At 42.2% G+C, this 21712-nt stretch overlaps 1 protein-coding gene across 3 annotated transcripts in view; it reads right to left on the bottom strand.

Annotated features, from left to right (window-relative positions):
• Positions 1-3625, bottom strand: part of KIF13B (kinesin family member 13B) — a 196471-nt gene extending 192846 nt beyond the window's left edge. For all 3 annotated transcript variants that reach the window (XM_032332283.1, XM_032332286.1, XM_032332285.1), the window contains exon 1: positions 3463-3625. In XM_032332283.1, the coding sequence (XP_032188174.1) occupies positions 3463-3517 (55 nt within the window). In that variant the 5' untranslated portion in view covers positions 3518-3625. The remainder of the gene's footprint in view (positions 1-3462) is intronic.
• Between the last annotated feature and the right edge of the window lie 18087 nt (positions 3626-21712).

Genomic DNA, 21712 nt, shown 5'->3' with positions numbered 1-21712 from the left:
AAATGTATTTATTTTGGTAGTTAATCTTACACATATTTAACCATGGGAAGTCCCTTGCAGAAAGGCAACAAGATCCTGTAATATCTAACACAAGCTAGACATCTGGCAGGCACTCAGTAAATAGTAAATATTTTTAAAACCATCTGAAGTTATAAAACATCAAATTCCTAAACAGGAGAGTGTCACTGATCTAGTTAATACCATCGATAATGCTTGTAAACCTTTCAGTTCATTTAGTAATTAAACTGGCTAATAATGTATGAATGGGTGTTCCTTAGAGTATATAGAAAAACACAACCGGAGTTACCTGGTGAGTTGTCCAAGTCTGAAAAATAACATGAAAAACCAAACAATATCTGCAACAAGAACTTCATCTCCTGACGAATCAAATTTACAGCTTTCCTTCAGCTTGTTTAAAGACATATTACAGATGAAGAACAGCAAAAACAAGAAGTTGTAATATTAAAAGTAAGTAAAATTACATATGCATGTGAACACAAACTAGAATGAAAATAAGAAAATGAGACTGAATTGTTAAAATGGAAAGATGCTGCAGACTTTTTCCCTTTTATGTTTTATTTTGCTAGTGCAATGTTAAAATATATAACAAGAAAAATATTACTGACAAAAGCGTATTCATTAGCCATTATAATTCTTGCTATTATCGAATGAGGGCATAATGGTTAATGTTGAAGTAACAATGTTTCCCTAACCCACACATAATTTAGCAAAAAAGACTGAAACTCTTACTTCCATGATAAATGTTAAATAAAAAACCAAGGAACTCCCTTAACACCTTAGCACAGATACTGAATCACATGAAGGACTTAATGGTACGCTAGAAGCTTCTTGCAAATTTCAGTTTTCCTCAAAAAGAAGTCAATATGATTACAAATATTAGAATCTATACAGCAAAACTTCATCAGCCTGGTAACCCATTCTCTTCTAATTCTTATTTGTGAAGAGTGATTTCTGAGGTTGCATCCTGAACTGATATGCTAAAAGAGAAATAATTATGACTGAAAGTTTACTATTTGTCATAATTAGACACTACTACTTACTTAATACACTAAATTTTCCCAGAAGTAATTATTAGTCAAAGTAATGGGATTCTTTTCAAAATTACTGGAAAGGAAATACATTTCTATTTTAGCCTTTTTAAACAAATGCCAGGTAGCAGTTTAAAGATCACTGGCTTTAGGGTAGCCTGGCTGGCTCAGTCAGCAGAGCATGCGACTCTTGATCTTGGAGTTCTAAGTTCAAACCCCATGCTGGATATGGAGATTACTTAAAAATGAAATCTTAAAAAAAAAAAAAGAAAAAAATCACTAGCTTTAGAATTCCACTACTGTGTATTCCATTATGTCTAGATTTACGTAAATGACAACTTCATGATGAAATAGAAATAGAACCAATACCCTTAATTATCATGGTAATCACAGCAAAAAGAAGTCCATATGCATTCAGGAAATACAATGCTAGGTAAGAGATAGCACTAAATGAAGGGGGAAACAGTTTACCACAATAAGGCACTTCTATTAATAGAGTAATGGATCCATGTACAAACCTTAATTTTGAAATGAATTCACCCAAAGGAACAGCTAACATCCATTCCACAGCTAAAATTTTTATTATTCTTTGTGTCCCTGGAAACTCTGATCCTGCCAATTATTACAATCTAACTAAATGACAATTTATAACAATAGTACTTCCCCCCAAAAACTGAAATTCATGGGGGGAGGGGAACAGGGAAGGAATCTAATTATCTGAGATAGGTCTTTTGTGATGGCTGGTTAGCTGCATCTTTTTAGCACTGACATTTCCAAGTTTTTTGTGAAAAAGGCAATTTTAAGAATGTGCTGATACCATGATTTCAGAATCAAATCCCAGATAACAATGTTATGTGGCTTACTTTTTCCTGATTTTTTAATCATTGTGATGGTAATAAATTTGAATAAAGATGCCTGAGCACTTAAGAACAGAAGCTTCTGAAAACTTTCCGAGTTGATTTTTGTCAAAAGAAAGATTGAAGATCCCAAACATGTACTAGTTTAAGTTCATTTAGGGAGAAAGAGGGAGGAACTCTTCTATGTCACACAACAGACTTAAACTGACCTAGCAGGGACAGGAGGAATCACCACCTCCAACAGAAGAGATGAATCGGAAGAGAAATAAACCAACTTCCAAAAGGACAACCCAACAAAACATACTGCCAACTGGTTGATCTGTGTATCTCAATATATACAAAAGACAGCAAAGAAAAGGAAAAGCAGAAAACAACTTAAAATTTCTACACAGTTTCAACACTTGATTATGAACATGTAAGTTGCAAAAACATCTTAGAAGTGATTCTGATACAAGATTTTGATTAGTTAAGTCTTATCAATTGAAAAGTCATCTGCCGGGATAAGTGATCTCAATAACACAGCCTCGGATAGAAAGTGTTTTCAAATATATTACCTCATTTAAAGTTACTTGCCCAGTCACGCTGCTACTTAAGCATTAAAGTCAAGGCCCAGCCCACCTCCTCTTGGTACTTCGAGGTGGGGGTTCTCGTCACTCCATTTGTCTAACTAAAGTTGATTTAAAATGTACTCGGTTTATCTGCTTTCTCTACCCTCCCTGCAGAATTGAGAGAATGTCTTGAAAGATACAATTTCACAAGAATCTTGGCACTTAAACTATTTATTGTTGAGAGATGACGAATATGACTGCAAGCAAAAACAAAACTATCTCAACAGTCAAAAAAAGGGGGAGGGGGTGGAAAGGTATCTCTTTCGCCCAACTTCAGTCAAAGTCTTCACAATTCTTTATGACCGTCCAGCCTAAACGTACATAAAGTGAAAACCGCAGACGAGGAATTTTTGCACTTGAGTGCTTTCTCAGGAGTAAAACCAAATTCCCTGCCATTTTTTCCTGCCACGGACCACAAAAGTGCAGGGTTGGGGTGACTGGGCCAGAGACGTGGGGCCGCGGGGTCCCTGGCTGTCCCGGCCAGGCTGGTGGGGTGAGGACCCGAGGGGCGGGGGCCACTCTGACAGCTGGCAAGGAGAAAGCGGGGGACACAGAGGGGCACGAGCAAGGGGGGCAGCGGCGGGGCAGGGGGGGAGGAAGCGAGACGGGGCGAGGGACCAGAGCGCTCTCCCGCAAGGGCAGGGGAGGCGAGAGGGCGAAAGGGCGACGGGGCGGGGCGGGTCAGGCGCGCCGGCGGAAGGGGCAGCGGACCGGGACGTGGGGCCCGCAGCGCCCGGGACGCGGTGCGGGCGAGGGGAGGGGCGTCCCCGAGCAGGACCGGCGGGCGAGGGGGACGAGGTTTCGGGGCGCGCCGGCCGCTCTCTCGACTAGACTCGGACTGCAGGGGCGGGGTCCGACGGACCCCACACAGCGGCCGCGGCTGAGGGAAGGGAGCGCCAGGCACCTGCCGCCTCCACCGTCGCGGCCCCGGGCGGGCTCAGCTCTCACCTCTCCGGTTCATGGGCCGGATCCGCACGGCCACTTTCACTTTGGAGTCCCCCATCCTGCTGCCGCCGAGGCTCTCCCTCGGCTTCCGTCTGCCGCGGCCACCGGGCAACTCTTCGGGGCTGGCCGGGCGGGAGGGGGCTGCGGGAGGGAGGGGCGGGGCGGGGGCGGGGCCGGGCCGGGGCGGGGCAGGTCGCCGGGCTCCCGGCGCGTTCTCGCTGCATGACGGGACTTGTAGTCCTTGAACGTGGTCGAGGGCAGGACAGCAGCGGAGGGGCTCGGGCGGGAGAAATCAGGCGCTCTTCGCTGTCTGGAACGGGTGAATACCCCCCTGCTTCTACACCATTCTGCTCTCAGAGCTAGTACTGAAACCTAAGCCGTCGATAAGCTGATATCGCACCTAAAAACGGAGTTGAATAGATGGCATTGGAGACCCTGAGAGCGACCTCTTCAGACTCATTTCCTGCCAACCTTCATAGTACGATCCCTGGCTCAGCTTCCTCTGCCTGGGTTGCACTCCTGGACTTGTTTGCCGAAATCATCCTTCGAGACCAGGGGAAAGTTAACCTCTTCTGGAAGTCTTCATATACGACCCCTCCGTCTGAGCCACTACCCAGTCAAGATCCCGGGCTCCTGAACAAATTCAAATCCCACTTCAGGACTTTCCAGCGGTGTGACTACGGACAAGTAGTTTGACCGCTTAAGACTTGTCTTCTCATAATTAAAATGGAAACACTTTACGCCTATTTCGTAGGATTGTTTCAAGACTTAACTGAGTTAATACATGTGAGGTTCTTAAAAACTCCCTGGCACATAGAAGTGCTCAATAAATGGAAGTCCTAATTATCTTCACTTTGTTATAGCATTTATGCTGTCATTATTTGCCGTCTTATCATGTATTTTTTAAACCATATCTGTATGTGGAGCCTAGCCTGCAGTAGAGACCCAGTAAATATTTATTGCGTGAATGAATGAATGAATGAATGAATGCAAGCATGAAGCTGCTGTAAAATTAGCTCATTATATGCCCAAGAAGAGACTGCGAACTAGTGGTCTGTGGGCCAGATCTGGCTGGCAAATATGGTCCCTTTGGTGCAACAGTACTGGCCATGAAAATTAGGAGACTTGTCCATTCAATTCTGGGTCTACATTACCTATTAGGAATAATGGGTTGGAACTGGGTCGCAGTGGCCCCCTTAATGGGAGGCACGGTTGTCCCTTTGGCCATTGCCCCCCTCCATTCTGTTTTACCACTCATGTGCCTGGATCCCATAGGTTTGTGACGCCTACTTGGATATGTTTAAGTGATAATACAAAACTCAGGACTATTTTACAGATGAGTCAATAGAGAAAGCCAGCAAGACTTGCCCCTTTACCAACCATCCAGTTAGTTGAAAGAGCTTAGAAACAAGTAGAATTGTCAAAAATATTAAAAGCAGGGTGCCTGGGTGGCTCTAGGGTTGTGATCTCCCTACTGGTGGTGGGATCCCACCACCGCATTGGGCTCTCTGCTGGGCATGGAGCCTGCTTCCTCCTCTCTCTCTATGCCTTCCTCTCTGCCTACTTGTGATCTCTGTCTGTCAAATAAATAAAATCTTAAAAAAAAAAAAAGGTTAAAAACACCTTTAGGAGGAATGTCATTCTCATACCACACATAGATGAACATTGAAGACGTTATGCTCATTGAAATAAGCCAGACACCACACACAAAAACACTGTATGGTTTCACGTAGGTGAGATACCTCGAATAATGAAATTCAGAGGGACAGAAAGTTGTCCAGGATGAGGGAAGAAAAATGGGGAATTTGTTTTTAATGGGTAGGGAGTTCCTGTTCGGGAAGATAAAAAAAGTTCTAGAGATGGATAGTGGTGATGGTTGCACAATGTGAATGTACTTAATGCCACTGTACACCTAAAAGTGGTTTAAATGGTAAATTTATGTTATGTATATTTTGCCACGATTTTTTAAAAAGGTTAAAAATAAAAAAAGCTATGCCAGAATGCCTTCATTAAAAAAGGGAATTCGGGCACATAGGTGGTTCAGTCAGTTGAGCAACTGACTCCTGAATTCAATTCAAGTCATGATCTCAGGGTCATGAGATCGAACCCCACTTTGTGCTCCATGCTCAGCGTGGAGTCTGCTTCAGATTCTCTCTCCCTCCTCCTCTCCTTCTCCACCACCCTCTGCTTGGGCTTGCTCTTTCTCTCTCAAATAATTTTTTTTTAATTTTAATAAATATAAAAAAAAGAAGGGAATTTATTTCATGGGGCACTTTCTCTGAGGTTTCAGAGGACTTTCCAGCTGCTGAAGCAGTGGATATTAATACAGTAAGTCTTTTAATTTTCACAGCCAAATAAAGAGAACCATTTAAGATTGCCAGCTTTTTAATTTTACCAAGTAAATTTCTTAAAAACTAATGCAAATAATTGCTATCTACAGTCCCTATCATTCTTTTAAGAGAAGAAAAAGGTCACAAAGTATGTATTTTTATACAGAAATTGTTTGTTTGATGAAGAACCCCACTACTGTCCTTTTGTTTTTGTTTAGCATTGAAAAAATTTTTATCATGTCCCCTTTACCAGAGTTGGGTGCTCTAGTCTTTAACATACTTCTAATAACGATCTTACCACTTTCAGAATATAACAAATAAAGGTTTGCAATGTACCTAAGTTCTTGGACAGCCATTCTTCCCTTGATATCTCTTTTATGACCTGACAAATGTTGGTTTTAAAAGGCATGGTGTGATGATAGCTTGACTGTAGCTTTTTTAAAACAGAGACCAGACAGGCAGAAAAAGAGAAGGCTGCACAGTTTCTGTGGGAACATTGTGTTTAAATTTAAGCTCAAATTTCAGAGAGAAGAAAGCCCCTAAGGAGTTGAAGTGGAGGTGGGGGGAGAGAATAATAGGGAAGAGGTGAGGACTTTCTCTGAAGTTCCAAAATCATACAAATTGTCCTGGAAACATTCGACTGGAAGCAAATGATCGTAGCTTCCCTAGAGACTGTAGAGAAAACCCCTCACGGGCCATTCTCCCTTCTGACTTATATTCACACTAACTTCTCTCTTTCGACTTCTGCAATAAAGAAGAGGAGGGAGGATTCTTAGAACGGAGAGCCTGAGACCAGAAATGTCTTTATCTTCCCATGGAACGTGTTCCTGAGCTAGGCCTGAGAGAAAGGACTGAGACGCAAGTTACAACCTGCCGCCCAGGAGCTTGGGGGCTTTCACACCAGGTGAAACTGGAGCTGTCACCACACAGGGAGTGTGGGCTCAAGCTCCAACAGGAGACAGGGAAAGTCACCGTTTCTCTCTCTCCAACTCTTCAGAGGAAGGAGAGGAAGAGAATTTAGTAAAGAAAGCACTTCCATGGACCTTCGTTTTGTAAAGCAAGTACTTAATGAATTAACAAATATTTAGGGTGCAGATATTACATTCCAAGGCATTTTAATGGGTCTGTTTAACGTTGAGTTTTAGTTGAGTCAGTAAGTTTCTCATTTTTCCAGCCCTGACATTTTGCAAATCTACTCATTCTAAACCTGATTTCTAGTTGACTGTTTTATTGCTTTGATCCACTCATTCAGCAGTTTCTGGTGGTCTGTACCTTGGCCGAAGAATTTTGCCTTGTCTTTGTAAGATCATCGCTTGCAAAATTATAATAGCTAACATACTTTGAATGCTCACAATGTGCCAGACACTGTCCTAAGAACTTTACACGAATTAATTCTCTTAACACTCATACTAACTCCATGAAGTACTTACTGTTATTATCCTTATGTTATAGATGGGGAAACTAAGGACCCAAGAAAATAACTACAGGAGCCGCTGGACTGCTCCTGTGTTCTGAGCTCCCACTCCACAGTCTTTCATAAAGGGAAGCACCTACAAGCAGATCACTCAGCCCATGGGAATTTGAAAAGATCCAATTTTTAGCATTCTGTTTTCCAGAATTGTTTCTAAAACTCCACTACTGTAAAAAAGTAGGAACTGTGTACTAAGTTCTGTTGTTGCCTTTTAAAAGAAGGGAACAAAGGATGCCTGGGTGGCTCAGTTGGTTAAGCAGCTGCCTTTGGCTCAGGTCATGATCCCAGTGTCCTGGGATCGAGTCCCACATTGGGTTCCTTGCTTGGCAGGGAGGCTGCTTCTCCCTCTGCCTCTGCCTGCACTCGCTCTCTCTCTCTCTAACAAATAAATAAATAAAATCTTTAAAAAAAAAAAAAAAAGAATGAACTAATGGCTACATCGGGGCAGGAGATTTCTTTCCAACATAAATCAGAATTGACCTGGACTCGGGTCTCAGACTTATAGTCTCAGACTTAGCTTGGCGGGAACTTAGTTTTCCCAATTAGAACTATCCCTTCTGTTTCTCCAGCTATACTGTGAGCACAAGGATATCATCTTTTGCAAGTCTCTTTATCTCCAAGACCTAAGCCATTGCCTGGTCTGTAGTAGGCAAGCGCCTAATACATTTGGGGGAGTGAAGATAGTAGCATCACAATTCAGCTCAGACAGATTAGATGACTTGCTTCAAGTCACTCTAGTAAGTGGCAGGGTTGGAATGCAAACACAAATTTGTTTGATTACAAAAATCTAGGTTGCTGTCACAAAGAAGCCATACCCATGTGCCCTTTCCTGTATTTTTCATGTTAGTGTTACCTTTTCTACCACGTGAATCCTTAGTGGAGGGTCTCTGTCTCAATAACAGCAGTCATCGTGCCATACTTGTTATTTCTGGAGGGCTTCTGTGCCTGATATTTGCTCAGGACTCCCCCTGTGTGATCTCATTTGCCTTTCACAACAGCCCTGTGAGGTTGAAGTCGGTGCTGTGATGTCAGCCCTTGACAGATGGGCAACTGAGACTTAATAAGGCAAATTAACTTGCACAGGGGCCTGAGCAAGAAGTTCCTGAATGCGAATCCTGGGTGTCCCCAACCACCGTGTGCCATTGCCTAGACGGCCACACCATGACCCCTCCCCTGCCTTGTCTCTCCGCGAGCTATCTGGTGCTCTGCTGGGTCTGTCAGCGTTACCGACACTCTTCATCAACCACCCACTAACAAGACCACATCTGGATCTTACCATGATCCAAGATGGCTCTGCCTATGAAATCCCATACCTCCCATCCATAACCTCAAACTCATCCAACCTGATTCATTCTTTTACTCCCAAAGACCAAGTAAGTACACTGTTCTTGAGCCTCCAGTTCCTCAACTTATCCTTTTTCTCATACTCAAACTCTTTCAGGGGGTCACTTTCTCACAACCTTAGCCTAAACCTCCCTCTTGACTGTATCATCAACACCACTCATGACCTGCGAACCCCTAAACCTACATAATCAATTTCCTTTATCTCATGTGCCCAGGGACCCAGCTGGGAAGTCACACATCCATACACAGCAGTGCCCTCACAAATCTGTGGTCTTTGATTTCAGTGTGGCCCTTAGCAGCACATGAAACCCTTTCTCCTGCTCAGCCCCCTCACCTGTTTCTCCCCGAGGCCTTTGCCATCTTCATCACTCTCTTCAAGCCCCCAACCCAACATGGCCACGCCCCAGGAGGGCCACTTTTGCCACAAAAAGTCAAGGCTTTCAGGCGAAAATTCCCTAAATTTCCTATGCCCACAACGTCATCCATGACTCTATTAGCACCAACTTTTCCCTTCCAGTTGCAGAGGTAGGTGTGCGCCTTCAGCTCAAGGCTAAGGCCTCTGTCCCATGATCTTGCATCCCACCTCCATGGCAAAGTTGTTCTGTTTGTGAATCCCTGTCTAACCAGATCAACTTTCCTTCTCCATGACCCCTTCCCCTTAGCTGAGACTCTCCCATGTGAAAAACAAAACAAAAAAGTTAAGGAAAAAAAGCAAGGACAACCTTCTATCAATCCTTTGTCTACCTGTAGTCACCAGTCTTCCTGCCTCCCAGCCAAGCTCCCCACAAATAATAATCTACACTCGGTGTTTTTCCTTCCTCACCTGTCATTAGTCAACCAACTATTAATTTAATCATGCTTTCACCCACCCTCACCCCTCTAATAAAACTGTCATGGCAAGGTGTACTATCAACTTCCCGATTGCAAATTCAGTAGGCAGCCTTCAGTCTTCATTTGACTTGATTTCTCTGTGATATTTCATGTTATTCACCATCCTTCTTCTTGAAGCTTTTGATTCCCTCACTTTCTATGAAATCACTGTGTTCTCCTTGTTTTAGTTAAGTTGTTATCCTGGTCAACAAACTTCCAACTACGTGCTTGGCACTACTGTGTTAGGTGCCTGACATGCAAAGATAAGAAAGACATAGCACCTGTTCTTAAAAACCAAAAGTTTTGCTTAGATTTCTGGAAAATTTGTAACTTCTTCAAGTTCTTTTACTGCCTCTTTGCTTGTTTCTTAGTGCTGTGTGGGAATCCCCTTAAAAGACAATGTCCTCTAGGGTGCCTGGGTGGCTCAGTGGGTTAAGCCTCTGCCTTCGGCTCAGGTCGTGATCTCAGGGTCCTGTGAAAAAAGACAATGTCCTTTAAAGGGAGCAGGGTCAGTATGCTGGGCCTGGGAGATCACTCAGAAGGCAAAGCTAAGGATACTCCAGGCAGTTCTGGGGATTGGGAGAGGGGATGTGGCAGGAAGAGCCGGGAGATGGAACAGGCAGCTCAGAGGTAGAGAAAATAAGCATGAAAGAAAGAAGGTAAATGAAAGACATTCAGGTCTGCATCAAAGAGTACCGCAAAGACATAATTTGCAAAAAGTTTATATGGGGGGCGCCTGGGTGGCTCAGCAGGTTAAGCATCTGTCTTCAGCTCAAGTCATGATCCCAGGGTCCTTGGATTGAGCCTCACATTGGGCTCCCTGCTCAACAGCTCCCTCCTTCTCTCTCTGTCTGCTGCTCATCCTGCTTTGCGAGCGCTCTCTCTCTCTCTCTCTCTCTCTCTGATAAATAAATAAATAAATAAATAAATAAGACATCCTCTAAAACATAGTAGGTAGGGTGGCCACAGGTAAAGCCCTCTTTCCCTGGGATCTTATTTGAAATGAGAGAGGGTCTAGGATCCCAGAGAGCAAGGCACGTTGTAAACTTAATTATTTGTGTATTGGTTTCCTTTCTAATCTTTATTTGCATTTAGTAAACCTTTCTTAAACTTCTGTGTATCTGACCTATGCTAAGGGGAAGCAAAAGAAGGGGCTTTTTGACAGACCTTTAAAAGGGAAGAAGTCTACCTCTGAGGCCATTGTGGTAAGTGTGATGGGGATTGGGAAAAGACCACAAGAGTCAAATCAGAAGTATACAGATTTGAGATCATGGGGTCTGCTCTAGGAGAGTCCTGTCTTCAGGCTCCCTCACAGCTGTGAGGTTTACTTTTTTATGGAAGGTGGTATTCCTCACCCCCCTCACCGCTTACTGCTCTCTCCACGGTTGGTACAGTCGCTATTATCCTGCATGCTTGCTTCGGTTTCTCTCACTCAATGATGCTCTCCCCCTGCTAGGTGACAGCTGACCTATTTTCTCCTCCAAGTCATCTTTCACTAAATCCTACACACATTACTATTTCCCTTCTGGAAACTTTTTAGCACTATATTATATTAGCATCGGGTTACAAGCCAACGTCAATAATGGATAGAGGTCCTGTCTTCTCCAACAAGACTGAGAACTCAGCAGCAGGAACGATGTCTTCTCATCCTGGGTATTGCTCAGAGCAAAGAGCATACAGCCCATGTGACAGATACCAGGCGACTGATTTGTTCCAATGGAAAGACACAGAGGTGGAAGAGCCATGAGACAAGAGAAGGGCTTTAAGTTAATTATTTTGACTTCTATTCTAGAGTGACGAGAAATTCCAGGAATAAATGAACCTGGGGACGGAAGATCCTCAGAACATCCCTTAGCCCTTTTTATTGAAGAAATTGCAATTCCTCCCAATCTCTGAAGATCCAGAAGTGAATGCCCTTCCAAAACACACAGATTTCACACTAACCCCCCCACAAAGTGTTTGTGAGGTGTACAAACATAAACTTCCTTCCCCTTTTGTTGAAAAGCATCTCTTAATGACATCAATAATATATCTCCGACAAGCCTATTCCATAAATCATTTAGGGACAGAGGTCGGAAGAGGATATTCCTTTGATATTATTCAAGGCAGATTGTACAGATCAGGCCCCGTAAGTGAGCACAAAAGGACATCTATAAAATATTCATAGGCTGCAGTACAAACGCACGGACTGCTTGGGGACCCACTGTACCGCCTAAGGGATTAGTTTAGTCAGATCTAGGGTTGCAGTGGTCCGCTCCCTTAAACTCAGAGGTTTCCACAGCTCATCAACAAATCCCATTTAGAATTTAAAGGGGTTTTTTGAAACCACAGAAGAAAGCTTAGGGGAAGCTGGAGGTAAACTATTTGGTCCAGGGCTCCTTGCCTAAGGGAAGCAACTGACTTTTTTTCACAAAGGGGGCTATCTAGAGAAGGAACAAAAACCTCCTCTGGGAAATCCTGGATAGAGCTGGAAGAAAATTCATCTCCTAGCAATATACCCTGGGACAAATCTTTGCCATCAAAGACACTCTCCTCCCTTTGTTCATTATTGATTTTTTTTAATGAAATATAATTCAATCCCACCCATATTTGATTGCATGTGTAATCAAGTACTTGCCCGATAAGGAAGCAAAAAATGAGTATGATGGGCTCTACGTTTCCAGAAGCCTGTAATTCATTTGAAGATAAATATGCTGTTACAATGGAAGGAATTATCCATAGACTTCCACCTTTGATACTGGCCAGGTGATTAAGATCCTGTTTTCCCAGGGAGGTTGTCACACAGTGCAGCTGCAAGTGGGTGGGGTGGAGACCAAAGTGTCGCTGGGGAGAGAGGACCATTCTGAGTCACCCCAGATTCTGATCTCGAAGGTGTCGCCTCGGCAGGAAGCATGAGGGTGGGGCACCCAAATCCTGATACTGGAGGGAAGACAAGAGCAGGGAAAACGACCCAGGCTGGGATGGAAGCCACGCATGGTTTTAATCTTCCACACACCGGGCTCGAAGTGGTTAAAGAGAAACCCAAGACAGCTGTAGCCTGGGGGCTCTGTATTAGGAAGTATCACAGAGTTCATTTTTCTTTGTCACCCAGGGAGACTTCTTTCAGCTGGGACCCAATCTGGAAGCTATGCTACCCACTAGAAAGCCAGAAACTCTAAAACCCGCCCAATGCCACAGTGTGACTCAGGGCCAGCTGAGCAAGCCCCAGATCGGAGCAGGGACAGCTGCAGAATTCTCTTGCTGCCACATCCTCTATGGGAGGAACGCAAAACCTCCCTCAAAACGTAGAACGATGTAGCCCTCAGTCACCAAGATAAATTCCAGACAGATCAAAGGCTTACAAGTAAAAACACGAAAAACTAGAGAAAAGTGAAAGTAAATAGTTAGCTGATCTCAAAGAAGGAAGTCCTCGGGAACAGCACAGGCATCGAGAAACTTGTTCCAGGTCTTTCTAGGTGCAGGGAGGACTCAGACGTAGGTCAGTGCCGTGCCAGAGCCCTAACCCTTCACCCTCCAAGGAGCTGCTTCTTTAAGGGAAAAATAAAAGCCAATAGTTCGAGAAAAAAAGATTTCTAAAGAATGCCCCAACATGTCACCAGGAAATGGAAAGAGCCAAACTATAAACTGGAAAGTGTGGCAATTCTGATAGATGTAGAATTACAGTCCTAAAGAAGGCTTATAAGTCAAAAAGAAAAAGAAAGAGGCCAATAGAAAGTTTTTTTTAAAATGTTAAGACCAATAGAAATTTTGACAAAAGTAAAACAGGCTATTTCCAAAGGAAAAAAGGTAAATAAAACGTGTGAAAAATGTTCAGTCTCCTTCATATTAAAGAAATGCACATTTGACAAAAATTTGACGACATTTTTCTTTTTAACAAACTGTCAAACTTCTAACAGGAAAGTTAATGCCTGGTTTTTGGTGACGTAAGGTTGGTAAAGTGACCATCTTTTTAGAGAGTCAACCCATGACACAATCATACTGGACAAAAAATTAATAATAGTTGAATGTATAATAAATAACTAGATATATGTTTATGTGTTGTTATTTTAACATAAAAATATGTAAAATGGGTGTTAATCTAAAGCTATATATTATTTTGTATCATTTACTTATCTGTTACATAAATGCTATTTAAATAAAACCACAATGAGACTAGTGAGCAAGGGCAACTTGTATAATTAATAACACGACAAAATTAAAAGTGATGTGCAAGAAAAATATGATGTTCTTAAGATTTTTTAAAAAGACTTATTTATTTATTTTTAAAAGAGTGGGAGCGTGTCATTTGCATGAGGGAGAGGGAGCGAGGAGAAACTCAGACTCCTTGCTGAGCATGGGGCAGGACTCAAGGACGCTGAGATCACAACCTGAGCCGAAATCAAGAGTCGGGCACGCCAATGACTGAGCCCCCAAGGTGCCCCAAAAGATTTTTCTTTTTTAAGTAAGCTTTATACCCAACCTGGGGTTTGAACCCATAACCTGTTACCAAGAATAGCATGCTCAAACAACCAGATGGTTGACCCCCAAAATATAGTATTTTTATCATGTTTCTTAGTTCTCTGATACAGCAGCTTTAACTTTTTTTTAAACTCTTAATTGGCTATTTACGTTTCGTAGTCCATATTACTGTGCATGTGTAAGATACACAGATGTAGTACTTTCCAAAAGGGGAGTGTAAATACAATAGGACTAATTGAACAAACCTTAACTTATATTTAATAAAAAACAACAAAGATGTTTCCTTCTCTCCCATAAGGCTGTTGGATTTTTTTACTCTCTCTGTTTCCTTTGACAATAACTTAAGGGCTCCTTTTCTTTTGTGTAGTGATAGAATGAATATACTCAAATGTGAAAAACAGGTTGATTTACAGAGCTGCTCTTACCAAGCCCCATTACACTAATTCCTGGGTCAGTCCACTGTGATGGAGACAAGCTACTATCCTCTCCACAAAGCATTTCAGCACGGAATACTTGGGATTTTACTTACTAGTTTTAGCAGGGTTTTAGACATGTAGGAATTTGTATCCAGCTCTCCAAAAATGTTCATCCTCTTTGTATCTACCGGCTTGTTTGGCAGAATAACTGTTTGCCAGTAATGTCCTTTGTGGCTGCATATTCATCTTATGGACCATTCATGTCTAAAATGGTCAACCACTTATGGTGTGCCTAGGTGGCTCAGTTGGTTAAGTGTCTGCCTTTGGCTCAGGTCAGGATCTCAGGGTCCTTGGATCGAGTCCTGCTTCAGGCTCTCTGCTCAGCAGGGAGTCTGCTTCTCCCTCTGCGTCTTCCCTGCTTATGCTCTGGCTCAGGTTCTCTTACTCTCTCGAGCAAATAAATAAAATCTAAAAAAATTAATAAAATGCTAGTCATTTGTGAACACTCCAAAGCAAGCAATTCTACAAGCCCATGTCTCAGAAGGCTAACTCCTTCCCTTTTTATAAAGTCCTATATTTCATGAACTTGTTCTGTAATTTTCAGGAGACTGAAAAATGACCTAAGCTTTTCTAATGAAAATCTCAATATCATGGGAGAGCAAATCACCTTCCTCTTTAGCAATTCGGTGCACCAAGTATGCAAAACATTTAGCAGGAAAGATCTTTTCTCTTTGTCTTTGGTAAGAAATGTGCAGACTGAATGGAATTTGCCAAAAATTTACGTTTTGGACTGTCTGCCAAATACGCAGATACATAAGCATGGTCTAGTTTGTAGTTGGATAATACATTCACAGTCTTCTGTTTTATGTTTTCTGCAGTTTCATTAAAGTCTTCATAGAAATTGAGAAGATGACTTGGAATTCCGCTTTTTCCTAGCAAAGTACCTAAGAAGTGGAACATATTTGTTCAGGGAGGAAAAAGTTTTCTTATATCTTCTTAGTTCAGTAGCTGGGGCCTGTGAATTAAACTGACAAGAGACCAATGAACAGGAGAAAAGGTACAATTTTTATTTAATATTTATATGCATAGGAATTCACAGAAAAGAACTGAAACTCAAAGAAGCAGTTAGACTTGGGGGCTTCTATACCAGTTTAACAAAGGAAAGGAAGTTTGGGTTTCAAGGGATGATGAAACACAGGGAAGTAGCTAGGAAATATATGGGGGAACTTATGGAAGATAATGGTTATTTTAGTAAGGTCTGTTTATGCAAACCTTTCTCGGTGTCAGCTCCCTATTTCTGAGGCTACAAGTGCTCTTCTCATCCTGATGCAAGCTATGGAGCTAGGGCGGGGGGCACCTTTCTCCAGGGAAAATTTATACAGTACATCTGCCGATGGGAGAGGGCAGAGAGCATTTCTTGCCTCTACTGTTTCTTAAGTGACTCCAGCTCGAAATGATATGCCACCATGGCATATATTGAGGGGGCATATTCTGATCCTTTTTATTATCACTATTGTTGCCATGATTAAACTCATCATTTGATACACCGTAGAAAGCATAATGGTTGGTAAGCTCTGCCATAAATGCATATTTTAGGTAAAAATGGGATCAAACCATAAACTGCTTATAAGAATTATTGTTAGAATATATCTTTCCTTGCCATTAAATATTCTCCAAAAATGTGAATTTTAATGATTACATATAATGACTGCATCCCGTTGTAAAAAACATATCACAATTTATCTATTTCCTTATTGTTGAAAATTTAAACTATTTTCAGTTTTTTAATATTATGGATAAAACCCAACGGATTATTCATAATCATAAATGTTTATTTATGACCTCTTCTAATTACTTCCTTAAGACAAACTTCCTAGAAGTAGGAGGTATAAACATGCTTAAGGCTCTTAAAATTCACGTTTAAGTTGCTCTTCAGAGAAGTTGCACCAATGTATACTTCCCACCAGAAATGTCTGAAAGTGCTGTTTTCACAGGAACTGTCTCCCGCACCGCACCCCCCGACCCCCCACCCCGGAGTTGGTAAGCTCTGCCATAATAAGCTGTACACGGCAAGGTACATCTGTTATCAAAATTTCCTCTTTCATTCTCCTGTTCTCCCACAGGACACTTTATTTTTAAAATTCATTCATTGATTCATTCATTCATTCAATGTGATCTCTGTACCCAACATGGGGCTCGAACTCACAACCACAAGATCAAGGGACCCATGCTCCACCAACTGAGCCAACCAGGTGCACCCGGATGCTCTGGTTTTATTTTAACCCCAGAATCAGAAAATGTGACTTTCCTGAGACAAAAAGCAATCAAAGGAATGTTGTGAAAATGTGTGCTCCTTAGTGGGGTATGGTCACACGAAATCAATGGCCACTCCTTTCCACTAAGCATCGGTGCCTTTTGGAGAAACAAACAAACAAACAAACAAGCAAACTTTTGATTGAGTTAGAAGAACAAGCCCATCTCACTCCAGGCTTTTGAGATTCATACATTCACATCGGTCTCCCCCATGACTGACTGCAGACTGTTTACTGCCCAGGCATAGTATGCACTGTTTTGATTACCTCCATTCCCAATCACATCCTTGAGTCCTTTTGTCTGTTGGTAAAATGGCACAGTTGTTTAGCCGTCCTTTTCAGTGATGTCTGGGTCATGCTGGTGTTGGTATTATCTGAATTCTTAGAAAACATGATCACAGCATTGACAATATTAAAAACTAAACTAGCACTCAATACAAATTCTCAATACAAACAAAGCACAACAGTGAATCCACAGAGACAAAGACACACTGTTAAGCCTCATGGTTACAAGGCGCTCCGAGTTACACACTTAAATTAAATCAGGCTGGTGATCACCAGGAACGAAAAATCATGGCAGCCAGCTTCCACAGTTGGTGACCGTGGAGGATGGCTAATCTACGCCGTATCCATCTGACACTAAAAGCAGTGTTTTCAGCCCGTCTGTGTTAGCGACAGTAGATGTTTTGTAACTCTCCCCCAGCCTTCCACACCCATCTGAAAACTGGGACCTCTACAGGGGTTTCCTGGAATGTGGAACTTTCAGTGGTAAATTTCAGTGCCAAAGCCATGGGGATGTGGGGCGGGGGTGGGGAGGGGGCGGTGCGGGAGACAGTTCCTGTGAAAACAGCACTTTCAGACATTTCTGGTGGGAGGTATATATTGGTGCAACTTCTCTGAAGAGCAACTTAAATGTGAATTTTAAGAGCCTTAAGCATGTTCATACCTCCTACTTCTAGGAAGTTTATCTTAAGGAAGTAATTAGAAGAGGTCATAAATAAACGTTTATGATTATGAATAATCCGTTGGATTTTATCCATAATATTAAAAAACTGAAAATAGTTTAAGCTTTCAACAATAAGGAAATAGATAAACTGATTTTTTTTTTTTTTTTTTTTTTTTTTTTTTACAACGGGATGCAGTCATTACATGTAATCACTAAAATTCACATTTTTGGAGAATATTTAATGGCAAGGAAAGATATATTCTAACAATAACTTTTATAAGCAGTTTATGGTATGATGCCATTTTTACCTAAAATATGCATTTATATCCACATACATATCTATACATTAAATGAAAAAGAAAAACAAGAAATACCCCAGAATGTTAGTTTTTAGTTGAAGAGATTATGGCTAACATTAATTATTTACTATGCTTTTCACATTTTTCCAATTTTCTGTAATCAAAAATAAATTTTTTTCTGACTTTTTTGCTTCTGTAACATTTAAGTATTTCGTATTTTTGAATTACGTATTTTAATGACCAAAAAGTGCTATAAAAATAAGAAAACAGGGGCATCTCTGTGGTTCAATCAGTTAAGCATCCGACTCTTGATTTCAGCTCAGGTCATGATCTCAGGGTTGTGGGATTAAGCCTTGAGCTGGGTTCCACACTGCACACAGAGCCTGCTTGGGATTCTTCCTCTCCCTCTTCCTCTCTCTGTGCCCCCTCCCCATCCTCTCGCTGTCTCTCTCTCTCTCTCTCTCTCAAAGAAAAAAAAATGAGAAATCGAACTTATCTGTACTATAATGAAATTGGAGTGGTTTTAAAGTACGACCAGAGTTCTTGGTTAGCCACTGTCAAGATGGAAAGGTTAAAACAGAATTTTGATAGCTTTCATCCAAGGTACAATCAAACGATACCAAGGGCGTCCCTACCCATCAGGTCACTTCATTCAGCTGCTTGGGATACATTTTTCATAAAATTCAAGCTGGTTTTCATTCACAAGCTCCTCTCCTCAGACTTGAAGCCATTGTTTCTCTCATAGAAGAGGCAGACAACTGATGCGATTATCCTTCAGACCCTCTCTGGAACATTTGCATGATGATGCAAAAAAAATAATCAGATAAAACGTTTTAATACTGTCTGAAGGCTGAGCAATTGCCAACCATGAATGTGAATTTTCTGGAATTAGTCATAAGGGCCGTAATGGAAGGAAAGGACTTTTTTCATTACAGGCTGGTATGGGATGCCGATAATGAAGTAAACCATAAAAAAATAGGAGACGGCAAAGAAATTTGAACTTTAACCAAGATGTAGAGAAGGAATTAATATCAAAACACTACTCTTTATTATTTATAATTATAATCTAAATAGTTATATTTAAGCTAACTATAGAACAAATCATACACAGTTCTCATTCCATAGTGTGGATTCCTTTATTCCTAATAAATCTTTCAGTTGCTGTTAAGTTTTAAGTTAAAGAACTCCTTGAGACGTCATCCCAGATAGATTTGTGAGATAGGTCACCCTGAGCTGACAACTGCGGAAGGAATATAGGTGCCAGAAGTGAGCTGATGTGAGTCGCAACACCCCTTCTCCTAAAATGGGACTTGTGGCTTAGGCCTGTGTGATCCAAGTCTACTGCGGGGGCTTTAATTAAAGAGCAGGGCCCTTCTGGATTAACGATGCAGACACTCCTTAGAGGACCCGTACAAATGTTAGATCCTGGTTCGCCTGTCACTTTCTTTGCCACTCTGCAGTGAGTCGATTGGATTCTGAAATCTCATTTTGCTCCCCATAGTAACAGAAATTTGGATTTCCTACTTGAGCCCCACGTGTTTTGTGTGCTAAAAGGGAGGAAAGCAAAGCTGGAGGAGTAAATATATAAGGAGTGGAAAGCATGCTATTTAGATGGAAAGGATTGTGACTTTTTGTTTGGTTTGGTTTTGTCTTTGTTTTTTCAAAGATTTTGCTTATTTATTTGAGAGAGAGAGAGAGAGAGAGAGAGAGCGTGAGAGAGCACACAAGCCAGGAGGAGAAGCAGAGGGAGAAACAGACTCCCCACTGTGCAGGGAGCCCAATGCAGGGCTCTATCCCAGGACCTTGAGATCCTGACCTGAGTCAAAGGCAGACGCTTAACCAACTGAGCCATGTAGGTGCCTCAAGGATTGTGATTTTTGCACAGTCCATTGGAATACCCTGTGTGTTACCCTCAGGATCCTAACACATGCTCAAATATAAATTGTGCTGGGCCACCTCCAAAATTAACTACTTCCAGGCCTCTCTCTTCCTGGTTGTTCAAGGTTCAGCTCAACACCCAGTTCTCTAACAGAAAAAGTAAGTGAAATCTGGTCACCGCAAATGCACCGATGGCTGGGGCTAGGGCCTGGGATGGGTTTAGAACAAGCAAAATGAGAGCTAAGACTGTAAAAGCTCAGAAGACTAGGGGCCATTGAGGTGAAAATCAGGAGGCCAAGCCGTAAGAGCCAAAGAAGTAATCAACTCCTGCTAGTTTGAGACCGGGGAGGAGCCCAGAGAACATGAGATTCCAGCCCCAGCCAAGGGGAGAGTAGGTCACCGTAGGTCAGAAACTGGTTCTCCAGCCAGGATGTTATCAGGAAAGGGTAAACTAGATCAAGAGTCCAGGAAGTTATGAGGGTGAGTCAAGACTGTTTGTGGCCTGATTTGAAGACAAGGCTCGTTTGCCTCAGAAGGTCCTTCTTGACGAATCCTTCAGGGCAGGAACCGGTGAGCCTGAGGCCTCTACCAGGCAAACTGGGAACAGGAAGAGCCGGCTGAAAAGCAAGAACTGCAGAACCGTGGGGTTGCAGGTGAGTTGGCACGAAGGTTCTCCCGGGTATGACAAAGCACTCGTGACAAAGGTGCCACTGCACAGTGGCTGCCTATTAGACCCAGTTGAGAGCTTGAAAGAAAATCCCAGTGTCTGGCCACACCCCAGACCAATTAGACTGGAATTTCTGGGGGTTGGATATGCTTCGGTATGCTTTAAAAACTCCCTGGGGCAATTTTAACATGCACCCGGGGGTGGGAACCACGGAGTTACAGGTAGGTTCTCAGAATGCCTCCCTGAAAGATGACTTCCCAGAGAGTGTGATTTTCCTGTGATCAACTCCTAATTATGAAACAAGCTTTACAAAAACAGTGCTTAAAAAAAAAACAAAAAAAACAACAAAAAAAACCCACACACATTTAAACGGGGATGCCTGAGTGGCTCAGTCGGTTAAGCTTCTGCCTTCGGCTCAGGTCATGATCTTGGGATCCTGGGATTGAACCCCACTTCGGGGCTTTCTTCCTCTGCCTCTCTCCCAGCTCCTGCTCTCTCTCTCAAATAATAAATTCTCTTAAAAAAAAAAACACATAATAATAAACATGTTTATTTAAATCAATAAATACTACCTCCTATATGAATAATCAATACCTCCTAAAGCTAAGGAGTTGGGGGCTTCATCCAAACTGAGCAAGCCCCGGGAAGATTTTGATCAGGGGAGTGATCTGATGAAAGTGACAATGTCGAGAGGGTAACTGGACACTGATGTACAGGGTAGACCCAGTTTAAGTTCAGCAAGAATTTGTTAATATCGGTAACTGGCATTTATTGAGGCAAACCCTGCGACAGTCCTCCTCAGGGACTTTAGTTGCCTTGTTTTTTGTTGAAGAATGGAAGGATTAGGAAGGTGAGGTGACTTGCCCAAAGTCACAGCTGAGTAAAGAGCAGAGTTGGGATTTGAATCCAGGCCTCTGAAACTCCCCTCATAACCCCCCTGCAGCATAACTTCCTGTTTCACGAATAACTGTGACTGCATATTCTTTGGGGACACAAAGATGGATGTCACCAGTCTTGCCTTCAAGAGAGGGGAAGATGTGTCATAAATAACCACAACGCTGGGTGATAAGTGCCTAATGGTGTTTTGGGAACACAAATGAGGCACAGTTAAGTCAGCCTAGGGGAATGACGCTGGGAGAAATCAACAGGGGGTGTGTCTTTGATCTTAAAGAAGAAAAAGAGTGGAACCAAGAAAGTCATTACAATATTCAGGTCAGGAGCTGGGATTGTGGCTTTAGGGTTAGAAAGGAGGAGTCAACAGA

The sequence above is a fragment of the Mustela erminea genome, chromosome 2 (assembly GCF_009829155.1).
Source record: "Mustela erminea isolate mMusErm1 chromosome 2, mMusErm1.Pri, whole genome shotgun sequence".
Lineage (NCBI taxonomy): Eukaryota > Metazoa > Chordata > Mammalia > Carnivora > Mustelidae > Mustela > Mustela erminea.
Note: the sequence above shows the minus strand (reverse complement) of the source record. Positions and strands in the feature narration are given on the sequence as shown.